This window comes from Mustela nigripes, chromosome 3, assembly GCF_022355385.1.
Source record: "Mustela nigripes isolate SB6536 chromosome 3, MUSNIG.SB6536, whole genome shotgun sequence".
NCBI classification, from domain to species: Eukaryota; Metazoa; Chordata; class Mammalia; order Carnivora; family Mustelidae; genus Mustela; species Mustela nigripes.
In genome coordinates this window covers 179,589,405-179,610,565 of record NC_081559.1, presented here as the reverse complement: position 1 = coordinate 179,610,565, position 21,161 = coordinate 179,589,405, and the positions used below count along the sequence as shown (strand labels likewise).

The 21,161-nt window shown below is 39.4% G+C and overlaps 1 protein-coding gene, 1 non-coding gene and 1 pseudogene across 2 annotated transcripts in view; 1 reads left to right on the top strand and 2 right to left on the bottom strand.

The window, feature by feature from the left end:
* Positions 1-13,113, top strand: part of HAS2 (hyaluronan synthase 2) — a 33,428-nt gene extending 20,315 nt beyond the window's left edge. The window contains exons 3-4 of the mRNA XM_059392962.1: positions 8,204-8,305; positions 10,241-13,113. Of these exons, the coding sequence (XP_059248945.1) occupies positions 8,204-8,305; positions 10,241-11,170 (1,032 nt within the window). The 3' untranslated portion in view covers positions 11,171-13,113. The remainder of the gene's footprint in view (positions 1-8,203; positions 8,306-10,240) is intronic.
* LOC132014773 (U6 spliceosomal RNA) lies at positions 4,823-4,924 on the bottom strand. Its single transcript, XR_009403414.1, has one exon. It is a non-coding gene; the product is annotated as a U6 spliceosomal RNA (small nuclear RNA).
* A 4,915-nt stretch (positions 13,114-18,028) lies between the features above and the next one.
* On the bottom strand, positions 18,029-18,209 carry LOC132014590 (ATP synthase membrane subunit K, mitochondrial-like; annotated as a pseudogene).
* Positions 18,210-21,161: the final 2,952 nt, after the last annotated feature.

Sequence of the window (21,161 nt, the reverse complement as noted above, 5' to 3'; positions counted from 1 at the left end):
TGAGATCAAGATTTGCACACTCGACTGGCTGAGCCAGTCAGCTTCCCCTCACTTTCATTTTTAATCTGCCCTTTGCCCCAAATTTGGATTCTTGAATGTAAGCCCTGTGTTAAGTGGCACCATAATGGGATTTCCTGACTTCCTTCTTTAGAATGAGAATTCCAACCATTTGGAATAAGGGTGTTTCAATGGCTTAAGCCTTAAAGGTGATAACATTTGGTTTCCCATGTTCCCAGCTGGCTTGTCACTTTTTTTTTTTTTTTTTTTTTTGGCACCTTCTGTGACTTTTTTCACTCATGTGTAAGCCTTCCTAAAAAGAGAATGACCAATGACTCCTTTTTTAACCTTCATGTTTTGAAGAGATTCTAGGTTGACCAAAGTCAGTAATTATTTTACAATAGTTTGGATAATTCATTCTACCAAGAAAGGCATATATCTTCCTATTTTTTTTTTTTTTAAAGCAACAGAGAAGGGCCAAATTGCTTAGATGTCTATGATTGTCTTAGGTGTTCATGATGGTCTTAGATGTTCATTGACTAGATTTGAACCCCTTTTCGTAATCTCAATTGATGTAAGAAAAGGTGGTCTTCCTTATCTTCCTTCCTCTCACAAAAGATTATCTTTATTTTATTTTTTATTTCACTTATTTATTTATTTAACAGATAGAGAGATCACAAGTAGGCAGAGAGGCAGGCCGAGAGAAAGGGGGAAGCAGGCTCCCTGCTGAGCAGAGAGCCCGATGTGGGGCTCGATCCCAGGACCCTGAGATCATGACTTGAGCCGAAGGCAGAGGCTTTAACCCACTGACCCACCCAGGTACCCCTTATCTTTTTTTTCTTTGAGGGTATTTTTTTTTTTTTTTCTGGAATGGTTTTACTAATGAATTTCAAAGTGTCTTTTTAAGCTCTAAAATTTTTAGATTTTATGATTTTGTATTTGCCACTTTAATCTGAGGCTAGTAAATTTAGCTATAGCTTACCTGTAAGTTCCATTTATCCAGAATCCAAATAAATAGAAAATCAAGATTTTTTAAAAGTTGAAAGTATCATGCAATATTGATAAGGTCCTAGAAGTTTGTTATAATAAAATTAATTACCATATACTATGAACTTTTGAATAACCTTTTTGGTTATATGAGAAATTTTAAATTGTGTGCAATATTCTGTTTTTTTGTAAAGGTTATTTTCCATTCTTATTGTTTAGTTCCCCCATCTCCTGCATGTCTGTGTTCCCAACCAAATTATGTGCTCTTTCTTGGCAGATAATTGAATTCTTAAGTCCATGTTTAAAAAATAAATTTTTTTTAAGATTTTATTTATTTATTTGACAGAGAGATCACAAGTAGGCAGAGAGGCAGGGAGAGAGGGAGAAGCAGGCTCCCTGCTGAGCAGAGAGCCCAATGCGGGACTTGATCCCAGTACCCTGAGATCATGACCTGAGCCAAAGGCAGAGACTTAACCCACTGAGCCACCCAGGCGCCCCTTAAAAAATAAAATTCTGTCCCATACTTTTAGATACTTGCAAAACCAGAGAGCATTTTCCTCTTTTAAATTGTATCACATTCAGCAGGTTCAACGTCAATGAGGCATGAAGTCAAGATGCAGCAAACACTTTTATAAGTTTTAATGGGCCCAGGGTCTATCCTTTGGGAAAGGATGAACTTTCACACGTTACACCCCAAGGGTACATTCAAGGTTATGAATGAATACCAATCAGCTGCAAACTGCTCTTTATTTATTTATTTATTTATTTAAATTTCTTTTCTCTAGTGAGTGACCTAATCTTTTACATTGCCTGCCCAGGATTCAGTTTTCTTTCTTTCTTTCTTTCTTTCTTTCTTTCTTTCTTTCTTTCTTTCTTTCTTTCTTTCTTTCTTTTTTTTCTTTCTTTTTTTTCTTTCTTTTTTTTTTTTTTTAAGATTTTTTAAATTTACTTGACAGAGGGAGAGAGATCACAAGTAGGCAGAGAGGCAGGCAGAGAGAGAGGAGGAAGCAGGCTTCCTGCTGAGCAGAGAGCCAGATGCATGATCCTGGGATCATGACCTGAGCTGAAGGCAGAGGCTTTAACCCACTGAGCCACCCAGGCGCACCAGGATTCAGTTTTCTTAACTTCAGCTTATTGGGTATTGGAGTAGGCATCAGTTTCCTCTTTCCCTTAGCCTTCACGTACTCACAGTAAGGATATGAAAGACCCTTTCTCTTTAGATGAGTGTCCTTAGCTTAGGGTCCTCTGTTTTTGGTTTGTCACTTCTGGTTTAGGTTTATCTCTTTATGTCTTCCTTTTATTGAGTATTTACTATGACCTGGCCATTATTCAGTGTTTTACATGCATTATCGAATTAACTTACCAACACAACAAACTTCAGGGGATGTGAGGGTCCGTATTTTCCATCTGAGTGGTGAAGGCTTAGAAAGGTGAGGTGAGGGCACCACGGTCAAGAAACTAGTCCAAGTTTATACAAACTTCGTGAATGGTGGATTGAGACCGATCTGTTTGGTTCCAGTATTTGCATGGTACTTTCTCTTCTACAGTAGTGTGTTTCTTCTGGTACTAAACTGGTAAGAGTTCAAGGAGGGCACCATCTTGTGTTTGCTAGTAAATAACTAGTAAATAAATAAAATCACTAAAAAGTAGTGATTTTTGGTGGTGGTTCTGACCTATCCCTTTTCCGCTAGAGAAATGCCCTGAGGGAAAGGAGAGGGGAAGGAGGGAGACTCCATTTACTTCATGGTAAAGCTGGATCAGGAAAGCTGGTAGCAGGGTCATGACCAAGAGTACAGAAAAAAATAGTTTCCCTGGGTCAAGGTTAAGATGAAGGGTCAAGCCTTGCAAGTAGGTAAAGGATAAAGGCAGTAGCAACAGAAGGGGTCCTGATTTACTTTCAACCTGTTAACTCATTGAGTAACAGCCCGAGTAATTAAGATTTTCTCTTAATCTGTGTAGCTCTCAATGCCCTTTGAAGCGGTATGGGGGGGGAGGTGGGGGGGGGGAGATCCACCAGGCGGTCTGAAAGGAAACCCGTTAAAAAAAAGTGAAACATTTAAAAAAGTGAAACACAGAGACTTAACATTTTACTTTAGTCTTGGGTCTTAGAATTTGAACATTTGGTAGAATAGGTAATATTTCTAACGGAGGGTTTTGTTAGGTTAAATTTAAGATCAATGAGATTAGTTGGAATGAATTTATAGTCTAATAATGGATGTAATAGACTACAAACTAATAGTTTGTAACTGAATTACAGATAGTTGCAGACACATTGAATTTGTTCATTGAGATAAGAGATCATCAATATGTAATCAATTCCTACGGTCATTCTAGAGATTCTCTGCTGAGCCATCCATTTGTGGTAAGGATTGTCATGATTCCATAGGTTATGGGTTTACTTAGCACAAAAATGTAAAGATTATTACCTTGTGCTAATGGTGTACTTTTCTATGGTCCTTTTCAGTTTACAAGGGACTTTGATATGGAGAAGCTCACTCCAGTACCATTCAGATGGTAAATGACTTGTTAAAGTTCTCAGAAATTATGAGATACAGGCCCCAAGACCTCTTGACTCTGAAGGCATTTGTCCTTATAATGGGCAAATCTTGGCCAAAGGAAAAAAATCTACCTTACCTAATGTTTTGCACCCTTTATGCCTTTCCTGTTCATACAACACATAAAGATGGAGGCAATGTTTAAAAAAAAAATCCACTAGAATTAAAATTGGGTTTAGAACGTACTTAATCTAAACTTTTTTCTTTTTTTTTTTTTTTTTTTAATTTTATGAAAGAGAGCCCTCCCCCTGCAACCAATTATTTTAGTCCCAGGGTTGGCAAACTTTGCTTGTAAAAGGCCTGATAGGAACTATTAGACTTGGCGGGCCATATGGTCTCTATTACAACTATTCCATTTTGCTGTTTTGGTGTGAAAGTAGCCATAGATGCTATGACAATGAATAGGTATGCTTGAGTTCCAGTACAACTGTATTTACGGATACTGAAATTTGAATTTCACATAATTTCCATGTCCTACAAAATAGTACTTAAAAATTTTTTTTTCAGTTAATTTAAAAGATAGAAACCACTATGACCCCATGGACCATACCATAACAGGTGTCAGGCTGGACTTGGCCTGAAGACTCTGGTTTAGACCGGGAGGGGTGTTGGGGAGGGGTGGGGAGTGTGGAGTGGAAGTGGGGGGAGCTGGGGGGTGGGGGTAAGGGAGGCTGCCACCTCTTGACTGTGAAAGGGCAGGAGGAAGGAGGAAGAGAGCAGTGTTGGGCACTTCAGTTGATGATTCTGTGGCTGAGACTGAGGTGGCTGGTTCCTCCCAGAAGTGTCTTTGTCTTGACATTTTCCACTCATTTTAGTGAGATTTTGCTGACTTCATTTCCATGTCTCCTAGTGAGAAATCCTATGACTTGTGATCATGTGGTTTTAAACCAATGACAGGGAGACACTCAAGTGTGAACAGAGAGACGTTTCGATTTGTTCTCTAATTGTTTCCTGTGGGCAAATCACGGCCTGTAGTTTGTCCCCAGGTGAGGTCAAGCTCTAGGTCAGCTGGTGTATGTCCCTCACAGTCTAGCCTAGAGCTAAATGGCCAACATTTATGAAATTACATGCTTGTTAGAATTGGTGGGGTGGCAACTAGATACTCAGAAAGGCTCAAGTTGCACTCGGTAGAGAGTAATGAATACATACTAGTAGGTCCGTGAACATACATGCTGACTGTCCCAGATGATGGCTTTCCAGCCGGCATTCTGTCACCAAAGAGCATCCAGAAACCCAGATTTTGAGCTTCTTATTTCTCTTTTTCTTCTTCTTCTTTTTTTTTTAAAAATACGGAATGCGTCACAGCTTTGGATGTCGCCCATACCCAGGGGCCACGTGTGTCTTCTCTGTATGGTTCCAAGTTGGAAGCCAGTCACAGAAACTGAGTTTCTCTAAAGCACTTTCATCCTTCTGATGCATATCCCTGCCCAGGAGACTTGTGGGAACTTTCCCTTCTGACACCGCTCAACCCACCATGAGAACAGTCTCTCTCAGAGAGCTGCTGGCGCTTTGCTGTTGGAAACTGGCAAGGACAGGACCCATTTAAATATTCAGAACCTCAGAAGTTTGGTTCACGGTTAGTCATTTCAAAGGGGCAGTTCCCTTGGCTTGCCTCTGCTCACAAGGCGGAGTTACTTAAACATTAATTCTAGATTGCCCCCTTCCTGTTGTTTTTAGGCTTATTTTAGCTTTCCGGTTTTACCTTTCCCAGCCTGAGTCAATAGAGGTGGGTGTGGCCATAGACTCAGGATGCTGGATGCTGAAGGTGGTTTGAACTCTTGCCTTCACAGCTTCTACCCTCATGAAGGGCTGGACAAGCTTGCCACCATCCATTTACAGACCGGTGAATAGACAAGGCACGCGAGAGGCAAAAAGTCACTTCTGGAGAAATTTGTTAAGGCTTGAGGCTAGCATACCAACCCAAGCATTAGTAAAATCCTATTTTCTATGGTGAAAAACTAATGCCTTGCTGTTGCCTAAGTGAGATCATGCCGGACCAAAATAGAATGCTGAAAAATGAAGCAACAGAAACGGTTTTTATTTAGAAAATAAATGCTTCTAAACCAGTAAAATAAAATAAAAAATTCAGATGTTAACCCTAAAATTACTATGATAGTTAAATCCAGAGAGTTTATAAGGTTATAACTGAATACCCTGTATACTTTTAATTTACAAGTTTCAATAATGCATTTAAATTGCTGTCTTCACCAACATTATATTCATTAATATATGTTAATTTTTTTGCAGAAAAATGTAGCTGTTAGTAAAATGGAGACAGACACAGTTTTAAAAATGTTGAACTTCGGGGTGCCTGGGTGGCTCAGTGGGTTAAATCCTCTGCTTTCGGCTCAGGTCATGATCCCAGGGTCCTGGGATCCAGCTCCACCCCAGCTCCGCATAGGGCTGTCTGCTCAGCAGGGATCCTGCGTCCTCCAATCTGCCTCTCTGCCTACTTGTGATCTCTGTCTGTCCAAAAAAAAAAAAGTTGAATTTCTAGGGCACCTGGGTGGCTCAGTTGTTAGGCACTTGCCTTCGGGCTGGGGTCGTGATCAAGCCCCCCATCAGCCCCGCATTGGTTGTGATCAAGCCCCCATCAGCCCCCCATCAGTCCCCCATCAGCCCCCCATCAGCAGGATGCCTGTGTCTCCCTTTTTCACCCCCCCTGCTTGTGTTCCCTCTTTCACTGTCTCTTTCTCTGTCAGATGAATAAATAAAATCTTTAAAAATAAAATAAAATGTTGAAATTCCATAGTTATTTATGTGAGAGACTCATACTGTATATGGGGGGGGGGGAGGGGAGAGAGAGGCCCCTTAAACTCAGTTTATGCTTCTTAGTTTTGTTTTGTTTTTTAAACTAGTATATCAAGTCCGTATTATTTTAATGTAGTAGTATGGAGAACTGTAAAAATAATTACTTTTGATACAAGTAAATAGATTAAAATTTTTTTTCTTAAGATTTTATTTATTTATTTGACACAAAGAGATCACAAGTAAGCAGAGAGGCAGGTGGAGGGAGAGGGGGAGGCAGGCTCCCCGCCAAGCAGAGAGCCTGATGTGGGGCTCCATCCCAGGACCCTGAGATCATGACCTGAGCTGAACGCAGAGGCTTAACCCACTGAGCACCCAAGCACCTCATAAACTAAATTTTGATTAAGTCCATACAGTGTAGTCAGAGTTGATGGCAAAATAATGGGAATTGCTGATATCTCTCCAGTCCCTATCAGTTATGTTGTTATTTGGATGGGGATGTGAGTGAAACTGGTTCATTACCGGTCAACTCTGATCAATTTTTTTTCTACTAGGCTTTGCTGCCGTGTCCAGAAAAGGATACTATCTTATTGGTATTAATCAGGGATAGAGAGCTGGGAGCATTTCCCTACTTCTGCTTTTCTTTGATCATGTGTTAGAAGGTCTGTTCACAGGTGTAACCTACCTGGCAGTAGTAGCCTTTCTCAGTGGCCTCACTTCTTCCTCCCCAAATGATTTCATCTGATTAGTGAGTATAGCAGAGGGGTTTGCTGGCTCCTCCTTTCCCCTTTCTTCTGGGAGTGGGCTACCACCAAGAAGCTGGCATCTTCCATCCTTTTAGAAGGGAATGCAGGTTATTTGAAGGAGGAGGCTGACCCCACTTAGATGTTACTTGGACTTGATAGGTCTGTCTAATACAGGAAAGTGTAATTATGAAACCTGCTATTCCACAGGTAATTAGATCTGTTCTCTGTATTCTCTTTAAGATTATATAGGTAATATTTTGGTCTCATCTCCCTTATTTTTCTGTCTCATTTTCCAGTAGGCTCAGAAATCAGGCTGGAAAGAAAAGTATTTATAACCCTGAGCCCTTAGAGCTCCAACAGAAGGGGCTCTCAGAGGTTCATTGGTAAAGACTAACCCCAATAATTTTCTTGAAGCTATAGTTTGGTTTCGTTTCAGAATTACTTTTTTGGACCCATAGAAAGATTGTTTTTAAGAACAACTATTAGCATTTGTAGAATGACTTAACGATAATTTACATTACACACAAAGGGCTAGATAAATACTTAATGTTTTAGAATAAGCAGGTGGTCTGCAGATCATGCTAGTTCCCTTCCTGATGCTGTATCAGTGGCTAAGTCCAGCTCTTAACGGACCAGACGTAAGAGAATTGCTTTCCAGTCTTTTAGTCATCATATTAAAATAGGGGGGAAATTATTGTTAAACATGCTCTCTTTCAATAGTCTTCATAGGATCTTCTGACCATCATTCAGACCTGAGGGATAAGTTGCATAAAGGGCTTGTCTAAGACAATAGCAACAACAATAAAAAAAAAGACCTCAGTGACCAACCTAAGATGTTTACCAAGTCCTGGAAAACTGGGATGTTACCTGGGACATAAGACTTTCATTGCCAAGATGAGGAATAGTGGTAGTAAACCAAGACAACCTGCTTAGCCTGCAGGGCACACCTAGCACTGCGCCTGTTTCTTCCAGCTATGCCATTTCCTTTAGTACTGAGCATGCTGTTTGTAATGGTCATGGCAAAACAAGCTGTCATCCCTGCAGTACTTGCTTATTGAGGCCCTGTGACAGTCAAGCTGAAGGCCTAATCTGTGTGCTCAGTTTTGACAGTAGTGACCACACTCCTACTTCTTCCTCTTCTTTAACTCATTTCTGCTTTCTTCTTTGCAGGTCTGTGATTCTGACACCATGCTTGACCCTGCCTCCTCTGTGGAGATGGTGAAAGTTTTAGAAGAAGACCCCATGGTTGGAGGTGTCGGGGGAGATGTCCAGGTGCATATGGCTTCACTTCCCATACGCCTCCCTTTTAGATAACGCTCACACACTGATTCTTTGAATGTATATTCACTACACACCAAACTCTCTGCCAAATGTTGCTTTGGTGATAGAGACACATGAGTATGTGCCTTGGACCCACTTTATTGCCTCTTTTCTTTCCTTTTCTTTTAAAAAGATTTTATTTATTTGACAGAGATCACAGGTAGGCAGAGAGGCAGGTGGTGGGGGTGGGGGGGGAACAGGCCCCTGCTGAGCAGAGAGCCCCAGGTAGGGCTCGATCCCAGGACCCTGAGATCATGACCTGAGCCGAAGGCAGAGGCTTAACCCACTGAACCACCTAGGCACCCCGTCTCTCTTCTTTTCTACATTGAAAAAAAAAAAAAAAAAGATTTTTTTGGTGTTGTTGTTTAACCCTGGAATGTAACCCTTGTGAGGTATGGCTGATAAGTTATATAAGTTATATATAATTAATTTAAATGTGTAATGATCTCCATATCTTCTTGAACCATAACTTAGTGTTCTGGTAAAATCTGATGTTGAGGACACCTGGGTGGCTCAGTAGGTTAAAGCCTCTGCCTTCGGCTCATGTCATGATCCTGGGATCCTGGGATCCTGGGATCAAGCCCCACATCGGGCTCTCTACTCAGCAGAGAGCTTGTTTCCCGCCTCTCTCTCTGCCTGCCTCTCTGCCTACTTGTGATCTCTGCCTGCCAAATAAATAAATAAAATCTTAAAAAAAAAAATCTGATGTCAAAGTTCATTTAGTTGTGAAGGTAAAAAAAAAAAAATGGAAGTGCTGAGGATGGATTCTATATACCTATGTATTTAAAAGATAATTAATATATGGTTGATTAAAAATTCAAATTGGAACACGAAAGAAGAAAAAAATTGCAACTTAGATTTATACTGGTAAGAAAGGCAAAGGAACAAATAATTAAGTGGGTTTTCTGATTATGACTTATTTCCCACTTATAATTATTTATTTCCCATTATTTGTTAAAAATGGAGAAACCATGAAGTTGATATTAATGAAGGCAACTTGGAGTCTGTGGGATGGGAAATGCACATATATGTGAATATGTGATAACATGTGAAGATTACAATGAGTGCTTTGCAAATGCGTGATCAAATTTTAGCAAAAGGTGAGAAGCCCATGGAAACTTAACTTTAAAAATTAGGTATTGTGTTGCTATATAACCCATTTTATACGTGCATGGAGATAATGAAGGCAAAGACAATGCCTGGAATAGACAAACAGCCTGGTGATAAAAGAGGAAGCATGCAAAATCCAGATGAGAACCGTGCAAAATTGAGATGGAGGAAAGAATTTAGAAATACTGCCAAGAAAAAGCTGATAACTTTCAATAGCCTTTACATAGAGCATTATTTCAGGACTTAAGTTTTGGGGAGAGGCCAGAACAAACAGTTTAATCACTGGCATTGCATAAAGGAGGACAAGAAGGAGAAAGAAAATTAAAGGAATTGAATGAGTTGGAAATTAACCAGAACAGGAGAGAATAGGGCTTAAAAACCTTCAAATCTTAGATGGTAGGAAAGAGTGGGAAAATTTAGGAACTGAGAACTAGAGCCTAAAAACACGCTCAATATCACAGCATAACAAGAACAACAACAACAAAAGCCCTGGGCAAAAAAGAGGACAGCGTCATGTAGGAGAAAAACGGTTGCTCATCCAGGAGTCCCAACACAGGCACACAATTTATCAGATTAATCCGGTAACACAGAATCAGAGAAAATGAAAAACAATCATGTCAAAAATAAGAAGGATGCTGATACAGGAGGATCAAACAACAAACCTCACTTTAGGTAGTAATCTCGTGATGATGTGGATTTTGTTGGTATTTTAGTGGGGGCCTATGTTTTATTTATTTGGTTTTTTTGTTTGTTTGTTTTGTTTTTTTCTTCTTGCAGATTTTAAACAAGTACGATTCCTGGATCTCCTTCCTCAGCAGTGTGAGATACTGGATGGCTTTTAATATAGAAAGGGCCTGCCAGTCTTATTTTGGGTGTGTCCAGTGCATTAGTGGACCTCTGGGGATGTACAGAAACTCCTTGCTGCATGAATTTGTGGAAGACTGGTACAATCAGGAATTTATGGGCAGCCAGTGTAGTTTTGGTGATGACCGGCATTTAACGAACCGAGTGCTGAGCTTGGGCTATGCAACAAAATACACAGCTCGATCCAAGTGCCTTACGGAGACACCGATAGAATATCTCAGATGGTTAAACCAGCAGACCCGTTGGAGCAAGTCATACTTCCGAGAGTGGCTGTACAATGCTATGTGGTTTCATAAACATCACTTGTGGATGACCTACGAGGCCGTGATCACTGGATTCTTCCCTTTCTTTCTCATTGCGACAGTCATCCAACTCTTCTACCGGGGTAAAATTTGGAACATCCTCCTCTTCTTGTTAACTGTCCAGTTGGTAGGTCTCATAAAATCGTCCTTTGCCAGCTGCCTTAGGGGAAATATTGTCATGGTCTTCATGTCCCTCTACTCAGTGTTATACATGTCAAGTTTACTTCCTGCCAAGATGTTTGCAATCGCAACAATAAACAAAGCTGGGTGGGGAACGTCTGGAAGGAAGACCATTGTTGTCAATTTCATAGGACTCATTCCAGTATCGGTGTGGTTTACAATCCTCCTGGGGGGTGTGATTTTCACCATTTATAAGGAATCTAAAAAGCCATTCTCAGAATCCAAGCAGACAGTTCTCATTGTTGGAACGTTGCTCTATGCGTGTTATTGGGTCATGCTTTTAACGCTTTATGTGGTTCTCATCAATAAATGTGGCAGGAGGAAGAAGGGACAACAGTATGACATGGTGCTCGATGTATGATCTTACGTTGTTTGATGTTTGCTGTCACATACGCAGACACACACAAAACCTTAGTTCCTCTTGGGACTGTACAGTATTGTGGCATCCAATAATGCCACCAAAGGAGACACATCACTGCTGCTGGGACTTGAACCAAGACATGTCTCTATGGGTTTATTTTGATTCAGCCAAAGGAAAACAAGACATCAATGAGAAGAAACTCAGATTTAACCTGTTATTTCTATGAAAATGGGAAGCATTCTTTGTTTATGCACTTTTTCCTTATGTACATCTGCCTAACAGTGTTTGCCCTATATACCTCACTAGCCATGCTTTATGTGGGTTATCATGGAAGAAAAAAGAAAAGGATTTTGGAAACTCAAGGAAAAGTTCTTTCAACGTATACAACCTAACTTATGGACTGTGTCGATAGCTAATTTTTTTTTTTTTTTAGAAAGGATTTTCTGTTTAACTCTACCAAATGAGATGCCAAAGGAAATTTCAAAGGCCGTTGGCTGTGCTGTATTTTTATATAATTGTACTGTGTTTTAAAATTTTGTATGCCGATTTTTAAAACAAATTTTGCATATTCTATATTTTACTTCTCTGCCAAAATACACCTGTTCTTTTTTATTATTATTAAAATAGGTTCTGAAAAAATTCATACTTAAAAAAAAAAAAAACCTACCCAAAATGTGAAGCGTGGTTGACTGATGTTGTTCATGATAGAAAGAATAAAATGTTTCTCTCTCTCTCTACCTTTTAACATGGAATAGTTTATTTCTGTGAAAAATATTTAAACTTTCAATATTTTAACTTTTTTTTTTCATTTCTTTTAGAAAAGGCCTTCACACTTTGGGAGTAGAAATGCATACTTAGGTGCACACACACAAAAGGAAATCATTGAAAATCAAGGCCAAAGGGGGTAGAAAAGTGCAATTTTTCATAAGATTCTTAAAAAAGTGGGGGGTAATGCTAGTCCTTGAAAGAAAACACTGGGCAAATATGGAGCTTCTGGCAGTGTTTTCTCAGGCTGAGTAAAAGGGAAAGTGGAAGAAATTACCTGTGTCATTTGGACAAGTACAATGCAGTTCATCGTTTGTTCTGTGGCCTGAATTCACCAGATCCTGTCAACAAACTGAACATAATCGACCTGTCTCTTTCAGCTTGCCAGTTCAGTTTCCATGTTACTAGGACTTTTACATGGGTGAGTTGGCTACAATTGATAAGTGTAAAAGCTTATAGATTACAAAATTGGCGCATTAAACTCATCATCCTCCTTCCCAGGGAGGATATTTTTTTCTGAATTCATACAGATAATCACTCCATTTGTCCTGTTACTGGCCTCCAAGAATAGGTTTACGTAATCAAAATAATACCCAGGTTTAAGAAGTATATCAAGAATTGGCACATGAACAAATGAAGGAACTAGGTTCCCTTAACCCGGCTAATTTCACTACTCTTAAGGGCCTCAGTTACCTGCTTTGATTTTTGATGTGATCCATCTTGCCTTGTAGCTGGTGCTGTGTAGACTTGTGTTAGAAACAATCAAACACATGAGTCGTTGCATAAAACATGTTGTGATGAAGTGGAGTGTGAATGTGGAGACGTGTTCAACCACGTGCTTCCTCTCCATGCAGATGCCCTGTTTCATCTATTCTGCCTAAGAAAAAGCTGCACATTCTACCTTTGGACTTCAAAAAGGTACATAACCATTCTGCAACTCAGACTCACGGATGGGAGAGTTTGTGGGAAACAGAGCACAGCATGCCAATAAATGAAACTAAAACTTGAGTTTGCCTTTTTAACTATTTATGTTCTAAGTTAAGCTTTGATAACTTTCAAATGTCAAATTCTCTCATTCTTTTAAGAGATTGAATTAATTGCCTGTATTTATTTTAGCAATTATTCCGTGTATTTCCAGTATAGGATGTATAGTATAATTGATTTTTTGTAAATAAAATATTTTTGATAAGAGCATTGCCTTTTTTTCTAAGGGAAGGGGGCATTTCAAACAAAAGCTTTGTTTCCTGATTTGTAGCGGAATAGATTTTCAAGAATGGGGTATGCAGAAAACAAACAAACATGCCTGGTCAGAGATAATAAAAGTCACTTATATTACTAATCATGAAGCAGAAATCCCCTAAATTGGTGTGGTTTGGAAAGCTGGAAAACAGATACAGAGAAAGATTCAATTCATATAAACTTTGCCTTTAATCTTAACCTTCTACTTCCCTTGGAAACAGCTCAACAACTTTTATTATAGTAATTTATCAGAGTGGGGGGATACATTTTCAGAAAAGTCATAATCAAGTTTGTTTAATTGTATTTATAAATAATAGCAATATCTTAAAGTAACTTCAAAACCAATAGAGAGCAATAATTAAATGAATTTGGGCATTTCCAAACAATGGAACATTATTACCCATTAAAATATCCTCAAGATACGAGAAGTTGGGCAAATGTTACACTGAAAATGTATAACCATTTTGTACAGTAACATCCCGATTTTGTAAAAATACAGATGTTTAAATGTTGGTTATCTCTATTTTTAGGAATATCATGGTAATCCAATTTGCCACTCATCCCTCAAACATCTTATTTTCCAATTTTCTTTTATTATTTGGTTCCTAAGGCTCCCTTGTTACTTGGGTACAGTTAAATTATCTGTCTATAGACATATAAATTATATACATACATACAAGAGTATATAACATATATATAAACTATATGTATAAACAGTTTATGAATACACATACAGTAGTCACTGAATATTATTGCCATCTAGTGATGGTTCTAATCCCAATTGACTGATAAAGTCACTTGGTGCTTTTTAAAAGGTTGGCTAACTTCATGGAAAGGGCCAGTGTGTGTGTGCTCTAGGCTTTCCTGGCCATGTGGTCAGTCATGGGTCTACTCACTCTGCTCCTGCAGCACAAAAAGTGTCCACAGGCATTATACAAACGAATGTGTGTGCCCATGTTCCAATAACCCTTTACGGACATCGAAATTTGAATTTGTAATTTTCATGCATTATGAAATCTTTCATATTTTTTAGTCATTTAAGTATTTTAAAACCATACCAAGTTTATCTGCGTTACTCAGAAAGGCAATGAACCAGGTTTGGCCATGGCTTAATGGCCCTTGTTCTTTAGGAATCTGCTGATTTATTTGTACCATTAAATACTCAAACCAACACCTAGTTTTTGCGCACCTACCAGGTATCAGGGACCGCCAGGAGCACCGTGTATAGACTGGCCGTTTTAGTTCTATCAGTCTGAAGAAGGGGTTCTACTATGATTGCTGTTTACGGGTGAGGAATCACAGGCTTAAAGATTAAGTTGGTACCTTGAGCTCAAACAGCTAGTAAATCGTGATGGTGGAATTAGGGGAAGGCATTCTGATGTCAGACTTAACCCTTTGAATAGGTCATTACTCAGTGTACCATTCGTGGTCCAGCAACACCAGCATCTCCTGGGCATTTGTTAGAAATGCAAAGGCAAGACCCCACTCCAGACCCACCAAATCAAAATCCCAGGCTGGCCCCCAGGACTTGTTTAATGAAATCCACCGGATGACTTCCTCACCCTGAATCTGAGAAGCGTTGCTCTAATCTAATATCTTCTGTTTTCCTCAGACAAAGCATCCTCTCTGTGACAACTGTCATTCAAATATTAGCATTTTCCTTTTGAGCTATTCAAATATGGATGTTGACAGACACCTGGTTTTAAGGAAGCATACTAAACACCTGTCTTGAGCAAGAAATCAAAAGGTAGATTCAAAGAACTTATAACTGAGTAAGAGGAATATGATAATTATACAAACATTCAGTGCAAAATGGAATAATAAAGGTGTGAAGAATGGCGTGGGGATATAAGGAAGGAATGGAGTGGACGATTAGCTCTGTTAAGATAGCCATCAAGGTGGTGTGGTTTGGGGGTGATTTCTTTAAGGAGGTACAGATTTTATGGGGACTTTCCAGATGAAAAGAATATGGGTGAAGTAATAAAGGTATGATTTTGGTATATGTTCTTTTCACAGAATTAACAAGTTTAATTAAGGTGGGGTTAGTATTTAACCAAGAGGGCAGACTAAGCTATAGACAGTACATTTGAGGGACACATGGATGGCTCAGTTGGTAGAGCACGTGACTCTTGATCTCGACATTGTTAGTTCGTGCCCCACATTGGGCATAGAGATTGCTTAAAAATAAAATCTTAAAAAAAAGAAAAAACAAACCAATTGAAGGGTATCTTCCATAATCCAACTGGGAGAAGTACTAGAATGAGATGTTTCAATTTGATAGGGCACAGGGCAGGTAGATAATTTTGAACGCTGTGCTAAAAATACCACAAACCAAACTCCATGATGGAGGTTTGGATTTGAGTGTCCCACATAAAACGAATATGATTTCGTTCAAGTTTGCTCTTCCAGGCACTTGACTGCTTTCATCCCATTCCCTCCAGCTCTCCCTCCAGTTGCCCAAACACGATCTTCAGCTTCTTTTATATACCCTGTAACCAGCTGGTCGCAACAACTGTTTGATTTCCTGCTTGCCATGACACTCAAATTCCTCTCTCACCCAAGTTAAGACAATCTCCATCTCTTACCTGAATGGTGAAGATACCTCCTAACTACCTCTTTTCCTCATTTCTGTTCTATCCAACGGATTCTCTACATTTCTGTTACAATTCTCCTTCTAAGACCTTACTTTGAATACAGAGGTTTAATTTCATCCCACTGTCACAAAGGTTTAATTTCATCCCACTGTCAACAAGAGAAAACGATTCAATCTCTTCGAGAACCTTCAAGCCTAATGATTGTTCTGTTTTTACCCTTTCTTGGCAGGCGTTAATCCTACTCTTTTTTTGCAGTCCTACTAAAGTAGATTGCTTTGCTCCCCCTTGCACACATTTTGCCCTTTACCTTAGTCAGCTTTCTTTCCTGCAGAAATTCTCAGAAACCTCAACATGCTGATGATGTTTTATGAGTCTGCAAGGAAGACCCATCACATACAGAAATTTCTACACTTAGACGACTAGGGTGTCTGTTCCACAAGGAAGTGAGGTCACATCTGGATTAACATTTTTATCCTGCAGAATTTGTGTAGGTAACACTAGTATATAATTCCTGACACCGCAAGCTGGAATTGTTTTCACTCAAATCTAGGAAAAACATGCAACGCTTAAGCTCCTTATTTCTTGAGTAATCAGCTCCAGGTGCAGAGACCATAGGAGTGAAGGGGGGAGGAGCCTTCAGGTTCCTTCCACTGGGCCTTTGAGCCACAGACACAGGCTCCTCTCAAGGAGCTCAGTTTGCCCATTTGCTGTCACAAAACTCTCCCCACTATGGCTTCAGCAAACCTAGGTGACTTGTTTCAGCTCTGCGGTTCAGGGCAATCAGGAGTTCAAACCTGGTATGTTGGGGAAATGTGCAAAGACTAGGTGAACCTAACCTTTGAAACAATTTGGCATCGGATAGGGCACTGACTAGAAGAAGCACACTGTTTCACAAACTGAAGCAAAAGTTGCCTTTATCTTGGGTTGAGTTGGGTTGTCAAGTCGAAAAATCGAATACAATCATTTTTTAACTAGATCAGGAGAGGATCGCAATTGTACACATTCACTCAGAAAGAAGGGAGGCGGGAGCGTGTCATGTAAGGACACATCCCACTTTTCTAGACAACACGTGATATGTCTCTTCCAGTAAAACCCAAAGAACACTGACGAAAGTTTAAAGGAAATAAAAATCTGGGAAGAAGGATTTCTGGGATCAAAGTTGAAGGGCTGTTTAAATGAAACTATCAGTATCATCAGTGCACAAAGGAACTTTGAAGTTCACAGGAGTCCAACTCAGCTGCCTCAAATCCTTGCTGGAATGAGTCAAGACCTAAAGAAAGAAAGGGAGAGCGAATGCTCCTTATCTCAAAGGAATCAACTGCAAACCAGTTGATTTTAGCACCGAGCTCAAGGTTGCACTGCTGGCTACAAACCCTGAGGCTAGCATCTGAGTCTCTTTTATCCAGATGTTTTGGCCTGCTTTATAATGCAGAAAACCTCAAATTAGCAATTTCTGGGCAGCTACTCTCTTAAATCTGACAGATTGAGGCTATGCTTAAATCCATTCCCCTCAAAAAGAGTTGTAAATTATAAGCTTTTCAGGTTTATGGGTCTTTGATATTTAGACTTTAAATAAAAAACCACCCCGGGCTGTCTACAACAATACCTGAAATTTTCAGTACCATGAAGAAATCTCATAACCTATCAAAAATGGATCTTCTAAGTTCTTGCCCTCAAACAAATCATTGCCATACTACCCACTTTGGAAGTGCACAAGGCCAGAACAAGTTTGGAGGTCTCATTTATTTTATATCTGGGCTTTGGTTGGAGATTGACTTAAACTGGAAATTACCCCACTTCTTTGATCCTTCTTTTCCTCGTCTGAATAATAATGGAGATGCCACATCTCAAAGTCACTGTGCAATCAGGGTAGCCTATGCAATGTCCCTATGAAAGATATTTGCCACATAATAGAAGTTTAATAAAATTTTATTTTCTTTTCCCCCTCCTTCCTAAGCAACTAACCTCATTTATGTTTCTTTCTCCTTCTCCTTCATCTTCATCTTCGTTTTCGTTTTCGTCTTCATCTTTGTCTTCTTGCATTTGTTCCTTCTTTCTTAAAATTTCTTTCCGTAGCAATTTCTGGACCAAGGGCTGAGACATTTAACTCAAATACTGAAGAATTTTACTTCTTAGAAATGCATTTTATCCTAACTCCTCCCTCCTGCCCCAGGTTCATAAATTACTATCACATGATGAGCTACCATTAGCTTCTCCAGGCCTGGGGAACTCAACAGCTGTAGTAAGGTATAAAACCCATTTATGCTGCTTTCACAGGTAATGTGTTTTTAGACCTTAACTTAACGTGAAGTCTAAGACCATCACAGCAATACCCCCATATGTGTCCAGTCCACAATTCATTCTACTTACGAAAGTATAAGAGTTAAATTTTTTCAGATACCAGTGAAATGGAAGGGGACAGCAGTTTCTGGACCTGCCATGATTTCAGTCTTGCAAAAGGCACCAATTCCACCAGTTGTGTTATTCAATCTACCTCAAAAATGCATTTTATTATTTTTTAAATTTTTTAAAAAGATTTTATTTATTTATTTGATAGAGAAAGATCACAAGTAGGCAGAGAGGCAGGCAGAGAGAGAGGAGGAAGTAGGTTCCCTGCTGAGTAGAGAGCCCAATGCAGAACTCGATCCCAGGACCCTGAGATCATGACCGGAGCCGAAGGCAGAGGCTTTAACCCACTGAGCCACCCAGGTGCCCTCAAAAATGCATTTTAAATCACCATTTTGGTGCCTTCTAATACATCCTGAAGATTTTTTTTTTTTTTCTAGGAACAGGGGATCTTCTTTTCCTTTAGATACAAAGCAGGTAAACTGTTATAATTTTTCTAGTAAGTTCTGTCTTCGAGAAGAGCACTTAACTCAATACAATTTTGTGTCTGATAAATTAAATGTTCTGTAATGCCTAAAACATGGTGGGGGGGCAGTGGGAGCATGGAGTTGGCATCTGATGGGTTTGAGTCCTGGCTCTACCGTGTTCTGGTTGACTCTTAGCGAAAACCCCAATTTCTTCTTTTGTCAAAGTCTAAGAACTCCCCTGCTACAAAGCTCATAGGGCTGCTGACAGGCTCAATAAAAATAAAAGAAGGGAAAGGCCATTGGAAATTCAAAAAAATCCTTCAGATTTGAGTTCCTGTTATGAGTTCTGAGCATTAGGAGACATTCATTTACGTACTGTGGCAGAAGGATTGGGACCCCAACTCTTCATGGGTACTTATTGCAACCTCCCAGCCACATTGCCTACCATCTTGTCCCTAGTTTCACAGACATCCGTCTTTCCCTCCACTCTTGCTCCTCTTCATTTTTCCATGGAATGGTCAGTGTGAGATCATGTCATTCACCTGCATAGAAGCCTTCAAGTGCCTTCTTCTCTTGGGGATACCATGCTCCACAAGGTTCCACATGATTTGCCTTCTGTTTTCATGACCTCTGTGAAACTCCTATCTTTCTTCCTTATTACACAGTACACACTGGCACTCTTTCTGCTCCTCAGCCAAGACAAGCTTGTTTCTACTTCAGGATCACTACCTGTTGCTATTTATTTGCAATGTAGTTCACTTCCTCAGAGAGACCTTATTTCTAATAACCATGTTCCCTAAAGAGACACCCCCATTCCCTGGCACTTTCCAACATAGTATCCTGTGATTTTTCTCAACACAACTATCATTAATGGAAACAACAATACTTATTTATGTTTGCTTGGTTGTTGTCTCTCTCAGCACCTGGAGTATCAATAAAATCCAGAGAGCAGGGGGAATAGTCTAGATTTCAGAGTCTAGAACAGTGCTTGATAGATAGAATGTGCCCAACGAACATTACTGAATGCATGCAGGTCCAAAATAATGGGGCTAATGGTTCAACTTTTGTAAATTTTTTACCTGCCTACCCAAAATCAAATTTTGAAAAAGGATTTTCCTCTTCTCTGCTATTCATTTCCACAAATCAAGAACTTACTCAAGTGAGACCCAAGGAAATACTTAAAACTGTGTGACTTGGTTATATATAGACTGTTGATCCAAAATTGTTTTTATCCATGTTTTAATCAATATTGCATGAAAGTGTATTTAAGCACTCAAATCAGGGTTTTACATTTTTTTACTGTCTTTGATGGCTGGCAACATTTTTTTTTTTTTTAATGTCTGGGTATCTGGAGAAGATAATTTTAGAAAGGGAAACACACTGATTCTGTGTGCATTGATGACCACAGCTATCTCTTGCCTAATTTTCAGCTCCACCCAGGGAAAGTCCCACCCAGCATTGCCAAGAATCTAGGCATTGGATGGCAATTTGGAACCAGTAATAATTTTCCACAAGTATATTTTTAGCAGAAGAAACAGCTAGAGATTAGAGAGTGTAAAGAGGGCTAAAAGCTTCCATTGACCTTTTGGGACCTTGACTGAGGCTGCTTATGTTACTGTGACCCCCTTAGATGGCCACTTTCCAAACTGTTCAGAACATTACTTCTGGGCATATAGAGCTGATATCTCACTGCATGGACAGACGCCCAGGCTGGACAAGGTCCAGTTAAGAAAGCATCTCTGTTGGAATGATAGTATCTGGCAAGGGACAAATCCAATGATGCCATAGGTATTATCTGTCTTTCCTTTCTATGCCTGAGTCATTTCCTTCATAGACCAGATAACGGGCAGTCTACAGAAATATAACTGGGTGAGAATTCATATATAAACACTGGAATATTTTTTCAGAGTTGATCTAGTCCAGCTGAACTTCTGGAGTCAGATGGATATGAGCCCCAGCTATACCCTCATTCTCTTTCTACTATCATGAATGAGAACATATGGACCAGTTGTTTTGTTTGTTTTGTTTTTACTCTAAACCCACTGATAAAATATTTTCATTTTTTTCCTGTTTAAACTAAGTTGACAGGTGTGAATGGTACAGTTGGATGAAGACTTAGATTTGCAGTAAAAACAGTGGATAATCACTTTAATCATAGATAATCACTTTAATTCAACTGGTCCCTATCCAAGACTAGTTCACCAGTCCTGATTAGTTCCCTCAACCTATTACGTCATCCTGTAAGGTCTATGTGAAGTAACAACCTCCTCTGTGAAGACTTTGGGTAGTGACAAAACAAGTCAGTGACTCCATTTTTTGTTTCCATATGGCACTTGTATTTTCCGTAATAATGTCCTTAATATACTACATTTAGTTATGTAAAAGTTTCTCTCTTCTTCTGTCTAACAGACTGTGATATGCACGAGGAGGGCTATGTCTTACTCATCTTTGCAAACATATCTTGCCAACATGAAATGCTTATCAACTGAAGACTTTGTATTTGCTGATGAAGTGAGTAATAATTGATCAAGTGAGTGAATAAAAGTAATTTATCTTTAGTTTAGCAAAAAATACAGAACC